Below are 16,104 nucleotides of genomic sequence, written 5' to 3'. Positions count from 1 at the left end.
CTTAAAAGGTGTGCTCAACTCCATTTTTTATGTTGCACGGTCTATTAATTTACATCCAAGACAGTGCAGAGCAGACTGTTTTATCATTAGCAGCATATTGTCGTTCCCCAGCGCAGCACTCGGACCATCTAAATGGAGGCGTCCCTACATGCAGCAACGACAGCATCGGCTGGGGCACTTATGGGTATGATGAGTCTCAACAGATCATGGTTGGGGGTGGTTGAACAGGGATTTATGGGATGTCAAGGCAACACTGTTAGCAAAGTCACAGACAGTCTGTGCGAAAACTCATCAGCGCCAAACACAGCACCTTAAACCTTAACGGCTTGCTGTCAAGTTGCAGTTAGGGAAACATAAAAGTCCTGTTTATGTGACTCTCATTTAGCAAGCGGCGATTATGTAAAACCGGAGGCAAAATTCAGCCCTCCTCGGAGCAGACCGTAGTGTTATTGCACCTTCTGGAATGTCCCTTATAGTAAATCCATGCCGTTAACGCTGAGGGAAGCTTATATTTAAATATATATATACGCAGCGTTGCTTTCCAATTTCATGGGAAATGGTATTACATTTTAATTCCATTTTGGGTTTTAAACTTGGAATTGTTTATCTTTCACTTTAGCAACCGTATAAGGCTTTTGCAGGACATGGTGTTACTATACTGCGATTCATAGTTAAAAGAGAGCAAAAAATAAATAATTTCTGTTGTTAGCTGATTTCCAACCACTTATGCTATACAACTGGTTTTAAGATAGCCAAACATGTTTTTGTCTAAAATCCTGTTACGTGTCGTTTACGTATATTGTTACTGGGAGTGCCATTTCTAATGATATGCCACAGACGGCAGGTTAAATCTGACTCTATAATTAAGGGTGACCTCCACTTATTTAGCATGACCCCCTGTCGGTGGGCTGTTTGTTGGGGCAAATCAATGCTTCCAGCCGCTATCACTAAGCCAAGCCGCACGGGTCTGAGACCTGGGTTGCCAAATTCCTCTCTGCAAGAGGACCCAAATGTTTATCTGACAAAATTAGCACTTTGTTAACTCAAATCATCGACTGGCAACGTTTGTTATAGCAAGAAATGGATATACAGTACGATACAGCATCACCTACTGAAATTCATTTGTTCCAGTTTTGGGCTGGGTACATCTATATTCGGTTAAAGTCACACAAAAAAATCAGCTCTTGGCATGAGGACCTCGAATCCCACCATCTCAAGAGAGAGGGGAGGGTGCCACAACCTTTACACATGCACATCATGCTCACATATTGATTTCACCATCACAGTCCCATTCCCACCTGACAAAAAGGCCTTTCTAATTCCATGCCAATACTGGCGGTGCAAGAAACTACTGCTGCGCTGTATCCTAATGGTATCCACTGTCTGGGAGCGCACAGCTGTTTCACTATGCAAAGTGGCAGTCCGAAGCCATCCAAATAACCTGACACCCACGCACAGACCCATTTTTACTGTTTCCCAAGTACTGCATTTACATGATTGGGTGTGTTTGTGTAATCTTGTTTCTCCCTGGTACTTTCCATTTATGACTCTCAGCAGATCTGGCCATGAGTCAGCCACATTCCCTGGGAGACGGGCTCCGAGGCGAGCGAGCGCTGGGTTTAAGTTTCTGTCAACCATCTGTCACTTCACTACTCTCTCTCTTCCAAGGTGACTTAAAGGGTGTGAAGCGTCTTGGCGCTCCACCTACGGCGCACAAGTTAAGTCTCACTAGGTTAGCGAGCAACAGGAGCAGGCTATATTACAAAGCGCATCTTTGAAGTCTGAGGTTTAAATTGCAGTTTTGAACCCAGTCCTAAAGGGGATGCTTTAAAAATCCCTAAACCATTCACCGAGCGCTGAATTTCAAATTTCGGCACGGACTGAAAACCTTTTCCAAATACAGCTATATTCTCTGGTTCATTATCAGCCAGGGTAATCCATCATGGCTTGAGCTATGTGGACTCCAGACTCCCTGTTTTCTTTCCAATTTCTCGGGCCGGACCACTGGAGGTTTTTGCAGAAAAGTGACATTTATATCTGCCTGAAGAAGTTCACAGTTAAGGAAAGTTGTACTATAACTGAAATCACACCCACAGAAATGCTACAGTGCTTTAATATCCATGCCAAGAGAGGATATTACATTAAAGAGCTAGTAATTCCACTTGGCAGCGGTATGCTTGTGGCCAATAGCTGGTTGTTATAGTTGAAGATAAAATGTTCCATCTACGCTTTGTCTGCTCTATCCTCCGTCCACCCTTGTTGATTGAAATGTTGAAATTCATCCATTCTTTACATAGGCAAGTGCTACAGCAATTCATCTCCTCCCTGCGAGTGTGGGTTTTCCATGCATATGTAAAAACATTGTTAGGATTTCCCTGAGCTAAATATCTTCAGCCACAGATGAGATATCGATGCAAAGATTTGCTCTTTAGCAAAACTCTGTGGTCACAGGCATTGCATCCAAAACAAATGTATTTCTTTTATTGAACCTCTCCTTTTGTCTTTCTCTTTGTTGTGATATTTGCTTTGGCAGGTAATTATCTCAATGTGCTCTTTCAGTAAAAAAATTTTTTTTTAAAAAAACCACGAGGTCTATAGAATAATTATGTCTTTTCTCTGGACTTTTCCTTGGATGAAACTTTAACTGGAAGCAGTCCAAAAATACTGTTTAAGACAGGAGATTGAGTCAATTTTTTTCAGCTTTGACAATGCTATGGAGCGGCCTCTACTTCGCATTTATATATATACACACACACACACACATATATATATATGTATATATATATACACATACATATATACATATATATATGTATATAGTGTGCATGTGTGTGAGCGTGTGTTGCACTCTCCTCAACGTGTCATTCTAAACGACCGTGGATGCCTTGGTGGTGAGACTTGCACCTTGGACAGAAAGCGATCAATTTACTGCGATCAGCGGCAAAATATTTTCCTTCACAGACCAGTGAGCATAGCTTGGCTGGTGTTGTCTCCAGTATGAGCAGCCTGAGCCAGGGAACAGGGAACAGGGAGCAGATGCTGAATAAGGACATCAGCGGTTTTGACACTGGCGTTTTTAAAGGGATCTGGTCTGGCCTGTGCCTACTTGAAAACAGCCGATTATAACGTGTTAGTGAGCCACATTAAATAGAGTAGGTGGAAAAAGTCTACCAGCATGACTTTGAGTATTGAAATGTATGTACTGTATTATGGGTCCATATGCCACCATCCATCCATCCATCCATTATCCAAACCGCTTATCCTGCTCTCAGGGTCGCGGGGATGCTGGAGCCCATCCCAGCAGTCATTAGGCGGCAAGCAGGGAGACACCCTGGACAGGCTGCCAGTCCATCAAAGGATTTTTTTCCTTAGTGTTTTTATTCCTCTTTAGGCTTAAAAAAAAATGAACTTCACTTTTTTAAACACCCATTTTTCATTGAGTTTTTCCCACATGTCCCCTTGGGTAGACAGCATGCGTTACAGTTTTCAACCAAAGAAATATGTATTTAACAAACCAATGAACAAAACGATATATTATGTGAAAAATACAAAATAATATATATCTTTACGGCTGTTAAACTAATGTGTTTACAAATTTTGACATTCTTATAGCAATGCAAAAATCCACATTAGATGAAATGTTGAAACATGATAGGGCACTGACAATATCAGTCAAATCAGTCTCAATGGTTTTATTACATATGAACAGTTAAACCCAGCCCTGGCTTCTCCTTGGTGTTGTCATTCGTTTAGTTTAGAGATGGAATATCTGTTTATCTCTGTCTCTTCCCTTGCAAACCACCCTACATCTAGTTCCATATCTATAGAGTATATATATATATATATATATATATATATATATATATATATATATATATATAGGAAAGGAAAATCAGAGTCATTTCAATAATCCCCGACATAGTGATATAGATAGGGACCACTTTGAAATGTGTTTCCAAGGGACTATTTTCAGAGATGATATCTTGATCAAGGTGTATGGTACTCATTAAGCCTGCCGTCCTTTAGGGTCATGAATATGAACACGTCACACAGAATGACCTGAATACCAATACAGCTCAGCTTGTACTGTATCTTATTTCAACGCAGATTGGTATTTTTCAGTTTTAACAAATCTCGCATAACATGTGCATCTCCTTTACTGTGTTGTTGGAATTTGCAACATCTGCAAATCGTGTGTTTAATTCCAACATTTTTGGACCCCAAGATTGTAAGAGACAAGATATATGACTGGGTGAGGACAACGCACCGTCTGACGGCATGGTGTTTTTTTTATCACAGATAACGCCATGTGACAGTGGCATACATACACTCACTGGCCACTTTATTAGGTACACCTTGCTAGTACCGGGTTGGACCCCCTTTTGCCTTCAGAACTGCCTTAATCCTTCGTGGCATAGATTCAACAAGGTACTGGAAACATTCCTCAGAGAGTTTGGTCCATATTGACATGATAGCATCACACAGTTGCTGCAGATTTGTCGGCTGCACATCCATGATGCGAATCTCCCGGTCCACCACATCCCAAAGGTGCTCTATTGGATTGAGATCTGGTGACTGTGGAGGCCATTTGAGTACAGTGAACTCATTGTCATGTTCAAGAAACCAGTCTGAGATGATTCGAGCTTTATGACATGGCGCGTTATCCTGCTGGAAGTAGCCATCAGAAGATGGGAACACTGTGGTCATAAAGGGATGGACATTGTCAGCAACAATACTCAGGTAGGCTGTGGCGTTGACACGATGCTCAATTGGTACTAAGGGGCCCAAAGTGTGCCAAGAAAATATCCCCCACACCATTACACCACCACCACCAGCCTGAACTGTTGATACAAGGCAGGATGGATCCATGCTTTCATGTTGTTGACGCCAAATTCTGACCCTACCATCCGAATGTCGCAGCGGAAATCAAGACTCATCAGACCAGGCAACGTTTTTTTAATCTTCTATTGTCCAATTTTGGTGAGCCTGTGCGAATTGTAGCCTCAGTTTCCTGTTCTTAGCTGACAGGAGTGGCACCCCGTGTGGTCTGCTGCTGCTGTAGCCCATCTGCCTCAAGGTTCGACGTGTTGTGCGTTCAGAGATGCTCTTCTGCATACCTCGGTTGTAATGAGTGGTTATTTGAGTTACTGTTGCCTTTCTGTCAGCTCGAACCAGTCTGGCCATTCTCCTCTGACCTCTGGCATCAACAAGGCATTTTCGCCCACAGAACTGCTGCTCACTGGATATTTTCTCTTTTTCGGACCATTCTCTGTAAACCTTAGAGATGGTTGTGCGTGAAAATCCCAGTAGAGCAGCAGTTTCTGAAATACTCAGACCAGCCTATCTGGCACCAACAACCATGCCACGTTCAAAGTCACTTAAATCACCTTTCTTCCCCATTCTGATGCTCGGTTTGAACTGCAGCAGATCGTCTTGACCATGTCTACATGCCTAAATGCATTGAGTTGCTGCCATGTGATTGGCTGATTAGAAATTTGCGTTAACGAGCAGTTGGACAGGTGTGCCTAATAAAGTGGCCGGTGAGTGTATATGCCTCAACTGGGCTGTGATTGGTTTGTCTCTCAAGTCAATAGACCAAAACATAGAGATTAACTGTATGCATCAACATATGAGTTAACATATTATGGACTTTTACATTACTGTTTCTCTCAACTCTCTTCCTCACGGGGCGTCCAGGTAGCGTAGCGGTCTATTCCGTTGCCTACCAACACGGTGATCACTGGTTTGAATCCCTGTGTTGCCTCCGGCTTGGTCGGGCATCCCTACAGACACAATTGGCTGTATCTTAGGGTGGGAAGCAGATGTGGGTATGTGTCCTGGTTGCTGCAATAGCACCTTCGCTGATTGGTCAGGGCACCTGTTCAGGGGAGGGGGGACTGGGGGGGGATAGTGTGATCCTCCCAGGCACTAAATCCCCCTGGTGAAACTCCTCACTGTCAGGTGAAAAGAAGCAGCTGGCGACTCCACATGTATCGGAGGAGGCATGTGGTAGTCTGCAGCCCTCCCCGGATTGGCAGAGGGAGTGGGGCGGCGACGGGAGGGCTCGGAAGAGTGGGGTAATTGGCCAGATACAACTGGGGAGAAAAAGGGGGAAAAAAGCCACAAAAAAAAAACCCAAAACAAAACAAAACAAAACAAAAAAACCCTTTCTTCCTCTGTCCCCTTACGTATAAATATTTATTTCTGATTTCTCCTAATTTAGTGGCCAATCGCTCCCTATTCTAGTTCAAACACCCACCCTCGTACTGTATGCATTCGCCACCAGCATCTCTCCAGCCGGCAGTCTCGAAGGAGACGTTTCGTCACTTCCGTGACAAGGCGAATCCAGGCTGAACCACTGCTTTTTCCCCCCACACACAGAGACGCATTCATGTGACGAACACAAGCCGACTCCGCCCCCCTCCCCAAGACAGCGTTGCCAATTACTGCTGCTTCATCGAATCCGTCCATAGTTGGATCTGACGAGACCGAGGTGCGAACCCCAGTCTCCAGTGGGCAACTGCATTGACACAAAGCCGATGCTTAGACCGCTACACCACCGCGGACCCTCCTCTATCCCCTCTTTACCACACTATTAGCAATGTCCATCTCCTGAGTGTAATCCATCCTCTGCCATCTTCATATTGGGCAGATTGAGAACTACATCAAGGAGAGCATGAAAGCTGAGATGGCTCAACTGCAGCAGAGTGCGGTCCACAATCACACAGCGGCCATGTTGGAAATGGGCACCAACCTCCTCTCTCAGACAGCTGAGCAGACCCGCAAGCTAACTGATGTTGAGACACAGGTGAACTCCTTAACAAAAGCACACGCACACATGCATTCACAAACATTCCCAGACAAACTTACACACACTATCACACTTCTGCACGAAAGCATTGATGGTTCCCATCCGTTTCTGGCTCTCTTTCATTTATTTCTCCCACTCTGATATTCTTTTCCACAAATCACTGAGATTCTGGCAGGGGGTCTCTCTCCTGTGTCTCTCCTTCTACCCAACCCACCCTCCTCACTCTCTCTCTCTGACACACACATACACAAACACAATTATTCATTATGTCTCTATGTAACTCTCTCCCTCTTTCCTTTTACTCTCTCTCTCTCTCTCTCTCTCTCTCTCTCTCTCTCTCTCTCTCTCTCTCTCTCTCTCTCTCTCTCTCTCTCTCTCTCTCTCTCTCTCTCTCTCACACACACACACACACACACACACACACACACACACACACTAAGAGGATCCATCTCATGGACCATTTACACTTCAATTCTTTTTCTGCCAGAGCAAAAAGATTGTGTAGAGCTGGCCAAACATAATATGGATGCTATCTAAAAGCCTCTCCTCTTTTGAAGTGATGCCATTCCTCCTTTTTATGGAAGGAGACAGTGGGAGCCAAATCAGTAGTGTGCTTTTGTGTGTGTGTGGCTGATCTGCACAGAATTATCACTGCCAGCGCAGTATAAAGTAGATGGTGCTAGATCTGCCCTACTATGTAAAAAAGGCCTAAGAACTGCATTATATATGATTTCTGTTGTATTTATACTCCTCTGTGTGCCAGGTTCTAAATCAGACATCACGGCTCGAGATCCAGCTTCTGGAAAACTCTCTCTCTACCAACAAGTTGGAGAAAGAGTTGATGGTCCAGACCAATGAGATCACCAAGCTTCATGACAAGAATGGGTAAACACACAACAATTCAAGCACACCAAGCAGTACAAGCTACTGTAGCTAACGCTGCACATAACTGAATGGAGACTGACCAGAACAAAATACCAACAGACACATAAATCTTTCTCCAAAATCCCAAAAATGCCTTTTTTTTTCTTGTTGAAGAGATAGTCCTGCATGAAAGATCTTCTCACTACTACTGTAGTTTTGCAGGAATGTGTAAACAAAATCAGACACTCACACAGGAAATACTATTTGACCAAAGTTAGTCTTTTGTCTAGAAAATCATACAGCTTTATAAAAACAGCATATCAACAACATCATGACTGTCATCACATAAAACATCTTGAATCCATATTTTTCCTTTGTTGGGCTGTATAGCTTTAAAAGCAGCTGCGAAACAAGCAATTTTAGTGCAGCTTTTGGACTGAATCTCATTTCTCTTAAAACTGTTCTTTGGAGTGATTGGTACAATGGGATAATTTTAGATGACGGCGTGTTCACAAGTTATTGGTCCCCATCGCTAACTGCTGAGCAATACAGCCACAGCGACTCCGCAATCACTTGGAAAGAAGTGAACACCGATAACATGGCCTCTTGTGATTCTGACTTCTGAGTTATTCTTGAGGCTTATGGAGATAGATTGCTTAGGGCAATTTTCTTAAGCTTTAGCTATTATGGATTTTTATTTTATTTATTTTTTTTATCTGTTTTGTACATGTTGTTTTCCGTTTTCCTCTACCAATGTTATGAAAACAGAGAAGGTTTGATTGGTAGATGAACTTGATGTCAAATCTGTAGAATCAATCCAATGTTAGATTATACAATACGAGAGCACTGATATTGTAAGGGATTACTTTTAATCTTGGATTAATCTGCAAAAGATATGATCTACTGTATGTTTGTTTTGTGCGTGGAGCATACAGCAACCAAGCTTTCTGGCATTAACATCGTATTTATATTCCATGAACGAAGGTTCTTACGTTTGTTTTTCCATATCAGTAACTGGCATTGTGGTGAAGCAATCATATCGCCACAGCTTCATTATAATCAGTCGCAGTATCTACCAAAACGTAACAGCAGGAAAGTAATATGTCAAAAGGTGGGGGATTTTCATTAAATCTTCTTCAAGCCAATGTCGCCATGTTTCATAACAGGCATAAAGGGGATAAAGAAACAAATGTGGTTGCATAAATCATGACTGACGTTCAAAAAAAAAAGAAAGAAAGAAAGAAAAGAAAAAACAATAACAAAACGATATTCAATTCAGCTAAACCCCCATGAAAACAAGGGAGTCCGCTGCTTCACCCAAGAGCTCTAAGAGGATCCTAAAGGCCCAGAGGAATAACAATCGTGGCTTAACTGTTCTCCATAAGCAACATCTCCTCACCTTTGACCTTCTCCCCCCAGGCTGCTGGAGCAGAAGATGTTAGAGATGGAGGTGCGTCACCGGGAGGAGCTGGAGACGCTGCGGCAGGAGAAGGGGAGCCTCCAGGCACTGGTGGGACGTCAGAGCGGGATCATCAGGGAGCTGGAGGCCTCGCTGAGCCGTGCCACAGGGAACAGCACCGCCCTGCAGAGACAACAGCAGGAGATGATGGACACCGTGCATAACCTGCTCAACCTCTGCTCTAAAGACGGAGGTGGGTTAGCTTGGAGGTCAGGTTAGGGGATCAAAAGCTGAAAAAAGCAGGGTGGTGTATATGGCTGGGTGATATGTAATATGTAAATATTGTTACCAAGATAATCGTAGGGAAGTTTTGTTTACACATGCAAAAATATGATACTTAAAGTCACAATGAAATTGAAACACTTAGCATTCTACCTTCATATTTTTTTCTAGTAGAAAGAAAACAGGACAAATGGATAATGCCTGAAGCAGTAAGGCATGTGACAAAACATTTTTTCTATATTTCTCTTTTTAAAAGAGCTCACCCAGTACAACTTCTCTTAGTCAATCTTTTTTTCCAATACTCGTGATGTCATCAGAAACACTTATTTACACGCAGCCAGTCAGATCAAATCATCTAAATACGAAACACCACCCATCCTTGCCATCAACCTTTGCTTGCACACGTCACTCAAAGATCAGGTCATGGATATTAATGAGGGCTAGACCTCTCCTCGACAGTTCTTAGATTATTGAGAACAGTTACAAATTAAATAAAAATAAAATAGTCATTCACAAATAAAAAAAAAGAAAAGTAGAATGTTTTAGATTTTAGACGTTCAAATCCCCGTGTTACCTCCGGCTTGGTCGGGCGTCCCTACAGACACAATTGGCAGTGTCTGCGAGTGGGAAACTGGAAGTGGGTATGTGTCCTGGGCGTTGCACTAGCGCCTCCTCTGGTCGGTCAGGGCGCCTGTTCGGGGGGGAGGGGGGAACTGGGGGGAATAGCGCGACCCTCACATGCGCTACGTCCCCCTGGCAAAACTCCTCACTGTCATGTGAAAAGAAGCGGCTGGCGACTCCACATGTATCAAAGGAGGCATGTGGTAGCCTGCAGCCCTCCCCGGATCGGCAGACAGGGTGGAGCAGCGACCGGGACGGCTCAGAAGAGTGTAGGGTAATTGGCCGGGTACAATTGGGGAGAAAAAGAGGAGTACATTCTCACAAGGTATTTGGCTTAAAAGATCTGCACCAAACACACAACAATCACATTAAAGCATGCATGTATGTGCAAGCAAATGGTACACCAATTCGAGAACCAAGTCAATCACTCCATAACCCCACATTGCTAGACCTCTTCGTCTTGTCAAGCTGATAAAGGATCCAGAGGAAAAAAAGTAAAAAAATAAAAATAAACTAGTATGACAAGACCTCAGAAATCCTGAGGCAGCCATTTGATTGGCTGTGGTCTTAAAAACACCTGCCTCCAGATACAGCACCTTTAGCTAGTTTTTCTGTTCACATAGAATCAAGTTTTCCCATCCAACTTTGCTACGCTGATAACAACATGGATGACTTTTTCTTCTTTTTTTTTTTGCTCAAATGAAAAAATGAGCCGTAAACACAGAAAACATCTAACGTTTGCAGCTGTCATCTCACACAAGCCTAAGTTTTACTTAGCGTGGAACAAATACATACACTGTTGTTCACAGGAGAGTACATGTACAGCCCCATTGGCAGGCTCTGCCCTCAGCTTTCCCTCGCTCAGTTTTATTGGTTTGAAGTATGTTGACAGTCCACTGTGTCCATGCCTTTTACTAATCAACTTTGGCTCTTGAATTTATCCATAACTCTGCGTGAGATGAAGGTCTGGTTACATGAGATTCATTTCTCCAAGACTCAGTTCATCTCATCATCACATTGCAGTCCAAGAAGCAACTTTTTTACAATCTTCATGGGAACGAGATGGGTCAAGTTCTGTACAATGCACAATGAAAGACACACTGACTTATGCTTCACCAAGCTCGTTTTCATCTTTGTGATATTTTTGTGTTTGAATGTAGCCCAGAATGGCACTCTTCTTTGAGAGCTATAGTCCCTTTCACAGTCGAGGGTGGTGCTTTTTTTTAAGGTAATGGGGTAACACGCCTAAGCCTATAAAGTCTGTGCTTAACGCATGACTGAAATGTCAAACAGCCACCGTTTCTGAGTAATAGGCTCTGTTTTATTCCTCTGTGTCCCCCCATCATGATAATAAGGGACCAGGGATTTGCCTTTGGCCCTATGTTTGCCCCAGGCAGCAACGCGACCCTTTGGGTCGGCCAAACACAGCGAACTCATTACCCTTTTCTCGGCAGTTTAAACTGTTCAACACCCAAGACTCACTTGATCCCAACATTGCCCCTAAATCCCATTGGTCGCAGAAGATTTCACATGTTTGTCTACACAGGGGATTTGTAATGCACAATGTATCATAGAGAACCGTGCATACCCCATTTCCTATTGCGAACTTCCTGCAGTGATGCCTCGGCGTGACACATGGCTCCCTGCGGTTCCCAATTAGACAGGAAATGACATGGGTATTCATGGTTATGGGAAACATGAGGGTATAGCTGCGGCGCATGATTAACACATGCTTTGTATTAATCACGCTGTTCTCTGTCATAGTTTTAATGTTCCATGAAAGATCACAGTCTGTTTTAGTGCGCCATCTGTTTCCAGGGCAGACATTGTTAGGGAATATATGTTGTATTTACTAGCCAGAGGTCTGTTGAGTCTCTTTTGACATCAATCATTTATGAGCTTTTTGAATTTCAAGTAGTTTCTAAAGGAGCACTTTTGACTTGCTATTTAAACTGGAGTTGCATTTGGTTTCCCCCCCACTGCAAATGATGCTTTCAAGTCCATCATCCACCTTTCATTTTATCACCTTGTCAGCTATGCTACTGCCCTATCTTTTTCGCAGTGTCAGGACAGACAGCAGGCCACCACGGCCTGCCTGGTTGGGTGTGATTGATTGGTGGTCGTCTTAACAAGAGGCGACTGAAGTGGAACGTGGCCGCTGCCGCTCTGTGGTTGGTCCCTTCCTCGTCCATGGTGGCGCTGAGGGCTGCACTGGGTGCGCAGGTCATAGGTCAACCCTTTCTTCACCTCAGCTTGAATAAGTCAAAACTGTAATAGCTCCTGAGGGATGCCCTGTCCAAAGGAGGGGAACGGGTGGCTAGATCTCAATGATCACGTGATGCGTTGCCCCCATTCCCAGTTGAATTTTGAAACAGAGAAGCACTGAAGTGCCTCTTAATTCTTCTTTTTTTAGCTTATTTTTGGGGGTGGGGAGGGCTTTTGTTTGTTTGAGAAATGGATTAGTGTTTTCATTTCAGGAAAGGGTTAGAAAGGGTTCGCGTTTCATGCCATCGAGTGGCGTCTGCTTGCGTTAGGCTTTGTTTTGAAAACTGAGCTCGAGCATTTCCTTTAAAGCAGGGACTCAGATCCGCACAGACGTTTGCTGTGAGGAGGACAGATACTCATAAAGGGGAGTTTAAATACTAAATCTCCATAAACATCCAGTATTTCACTTCTGTCCACATTTGTCTTTTCCCTCTTAATTAGCATTTCGTCTGTCTCGTCCACTACTTCAGAGAAAACTGAGGACTGAGCAACCCTCTTTGATGTGGCCAGATGCCACTATGCAACCCTCTGTTTAGGTTGTAAACATTATCAAAAGCCTATTAGTGTGTAATGAGCCACACACCGTTATTAACGGTAATTGGCCTCAGCTTTGGAGCATTCTTTAAAAAACTTTCTGGCTGCTAAATATGATTTTCATTTTACGGCGTTCTATTATCCCTCTAAATGAATGACATCCATCATTTTTACAGGCAGACTACCAAGAGTCTGAAAGGAATGGGTCCTTGTTTCTTGCTTCAGAGGTCTATGCAAAGCCTCATAACGGCAATTACGACGAGTACTGCACGCACAGTAATGTACGGTAAATCATCAGATAGCCTCCATTAAAAACCACCTCATGATCCAAATATATTCAACTTTTGAAACGTTACGTAGTGAATTATTATGTTCCACTGACCGTGCAGAATGACTTGACACCTGATGTTGCAAAGACACCATGAAGTGGGTTTCTGCGCTCTGTTATTGACAGCCAAATCGGTGACCTTTTCCCCACAGGTGGTGTTGAATGCTTCTCACCTCCCTTTCCAAAGAGGGAACTTGACTATTTCGAGGCTGTGTCGTTACACACTCACGCACACACAGCTGTCCAAAATACTGGAAATTGTGTTCCAGAACTATATGTTAAGAGATGTATAATTTCATCGACTATGTTGCGTATTCATCATCATATGTAATGAGGTAACAACCTTTTTTCTTTTCTTTTTTTTAATTAGTTATAGGTTTGATGAGTTGTACTTTTTTTTCTCCATATGAACAAGTGATTGGGCTCCGTATGGAACAATTTTAATCCTCAGTGGTGTTTTATGATCGAACACATTCACTTGGGATCAGCGAGGTCCATGACAGTCCATTGAGCTCAACATCTCAGTCCCATTGGATCTTGCATGACCGCTCGTTTGGCAAGGGCACTGATTTACGCAAACACCCTAGCCCGGCTGGTCTTTTCACATGAACCCCCCCCCCTGAATACAAGTCCCCACTGAACCACATAATATTTGTCCATAAATAAATATTGGGACATAAATAATATTTGCAGAGCCAGGCAGCATGCTGTTCAAGGGAGCCGCTTCTCTAGCGACCAACTGCTTCCTCGGCAGACGGTCTTCCTCTTCCCAGTGCGATCTCGATGGTGATTGTGAAATAATTGTCCACACATTTACAGATTGAGTTCCAGAAAGTTCCCCTTTGACACTGATCTCTTTGGCCTCTATAATGTACCCCGCCGCCTCCCAGCTTGGGGTAAATTACCACCTGACAGGGCTGTCCTTTGTTGTCTTAGAGTCCGCAGTGCGAGGTCCCAATCTGTCAACCTGTCACAGCGGGAGATTCTTGTCACCGACACTCAATACTTCGTCAAAATGGCCGATGATATGCCCAAATAGGCAGCCTGCACCCACCATGTGCTGGGGGATCAAAGTAGGGGCTAAGGATCACTGACACGTTTGGATTTTCACTGACATCTTCTTTGGCTCAATGATCCCAACAGTAAAAACAATAATGTGAAAACTGAGATGAGCCTCTCGTTGGCAAGGAGAAAGGGAGGGGGAGAGGCGGGAACAAAAAAAGAAAAAAAAAAGAAAAGAAAAATCGGAAGGAATTTTCATCGATATAACAAGGGCTTGGAAGGTAAATATAAACCACTTGTTATAACAGGAACTTGAAATTTATAGCTTGTAGCATTTTGTCCTCAGCCCCTTGCTTGGTTTCAAAATATTGCCGTCATAATTATCTGCAGATGGAAATGAGCACAGCTGCCTCTTTGAAAAGGGCTTGTCAAAGTCTGAGGCCTTCTCTCTCGGAGTGCGAGATCATCCAGCTGATGAACTGCTTGTCTCTTGCTAATAAACCAGTCACCCCTTGATTTTTATCAGGGGGTTATGAGATATCCACAGCGAGTCCTCCCCATTCAGCTTCTGCCACGGTTTCCTCACATACTCCCTCTTCCGAGATGTGGAGATCTGAATTAAGATAAACGGTTTGATACTGAACAAATGTCCACCGTCTGTTGGGACACTTAATATGAAGTGATAAAAGGTAAAGTTGTTTCCATGAAATGTTTTGAATTAAATGAAGGTTCCACGTTTCCAGTTGACACAATCAAGCCGAGGCTTTTCCTGTATTTGGAAACGACAAAATGTTAATCCAATCTGACATGACTGACACTGAGTAGCTGCTATTTTTGCCATCATTTGTTCTCCGTGTATTCATTCCTTTTGTGTTGCATATATTGCAGCATCGGAGACAGACACTGTATGAAGACACTCTTCACATGCTTCTCACTGAAAACTTAGATGGCAGTCCGCTTGATGGAGAAAAGTAGATGTTTTGATGGTGTCTGGGTGGTGTGGCAGTCTATTTCGTTGCCTACCAACACAGGGATCGCCGGTTCGAATCCCCGTGCTACCTCTAGCTTGGTCGGGCGTCCCTTCAGACACAATTGGCTATTTCTGTGGGTATGTGTCCTGGCCACTGAACTAGCGCCTCCTCTGGTCGGTCGGGGCACCTGTTCAGGGGGGAGGGGGAACTGGGGGAAACAGCGTGATCCTCCCACGCACTACATCGCCCTAGCGAAACTCCTTACTGTCAGGTGAAAAGAAGCGGCTGGCGACTCCACGTGTATCAGAGGAGGCATGTGGTAGTCTGCAGCCTGCCTTGGATTGACAGAGGGGGTGGAGCAAAGACCAGGATGGCTCAGAAGAGTAGGGTAGTTGGCCGGGTATATTTGGGGAGAAAAAGCAGGGAAAAATAGATGTGTAGACGACCAAATTAGACCAACAGCTGAGACTGAGCATATCTTTGCAACCGCAGAACAGCAGCACAAACATGAAACGAAATAAAACATCTTCATTAACATGTGCCACTTATTTTAAATGTCATGGTTTTAAATATGTATACTGTCATCAACATATCATATAACTGCTCGATTTGTTCGAACCCTATCAGTTTATATTTTAAAATCTATTTAACTATTCATTATCAAAATCGCAGTTTTCATGGTTCTGCCTTGTACTCTAAAGTATAAAATCTTGGATGAAAGATCATAATTCGTTCTCTCGTGTCCACAGTGGTGCCCAACAGCACAAAGAGGGTGGATGAAGAGAAGAAGTTTCGTGACTGTGCGGACCTCTACCAAGCCGGCTTTCACAAGAATGGCGTCTACACCATCCACATCAACCCCCAAGAGACCAAAAAGGTGGGCCGCCGCAACTATTTACAGCCAGGCGTCCACCACAATGTGAAAATATCCCCCTTTTCCTCACTTCAAGACAGCTCCTTGACGGGAGGTTTATAGGTTTTAGCTTGTTTTCTTTGAGTCAGAGCAAGACTCAGCTCTCTCCAGCCG

At 43.7% G+C, this 16,104-nt stretch overlaps 1 protein-coding gene across 1 annotated transcript in view; it reads left to right on the top strand.

Moving 5' to 3' along the window:
• Positions 1–16,104, top strand: part of angpt1 (angiopoietin 1) — a 68,492-nt gene that overhangs the window by 18,320 nt on the left and 34,068 nt on the right. The window contains exons 2-5 of the mRNA XM_056297936.1: positions 6,653–6,808; positions 7,575–7,696; positions 9,095–9,327; positions 15,827–15,954. Coding sequence (XP_056153911.1) covers positions 6,653–6,808; positions 7,575–7,696; positions 9,095–9,327; positions 15,827–15,954 — 639 coding nt within the window. The remainder of the gene's footprint in view (positions 1–6,652; positions 6,809–7,574; positions 7,697–9,094; positions 9,328–15,826; positions 15,955–16,104) is intronic.

This window comes from Lampris incognitus, chromosome 18 (assembly GCF_029633865.1).
Source record: "Lampris incognitus isolate fLamInc1 chromosome 18, fLamInc1.hap2, whole genome shotgun sequence".
NCBI lineage: Eukaryota > Metazoa > Chordata > Actinopteri > Lampriformes > Lampridae > Lampris > Lampris incognitus.
The sequence above is the reverse complement of the archived record's forward strand: the minus strand, read 5'-3'. Positions and strand labels throughout refer to the sequence as shown.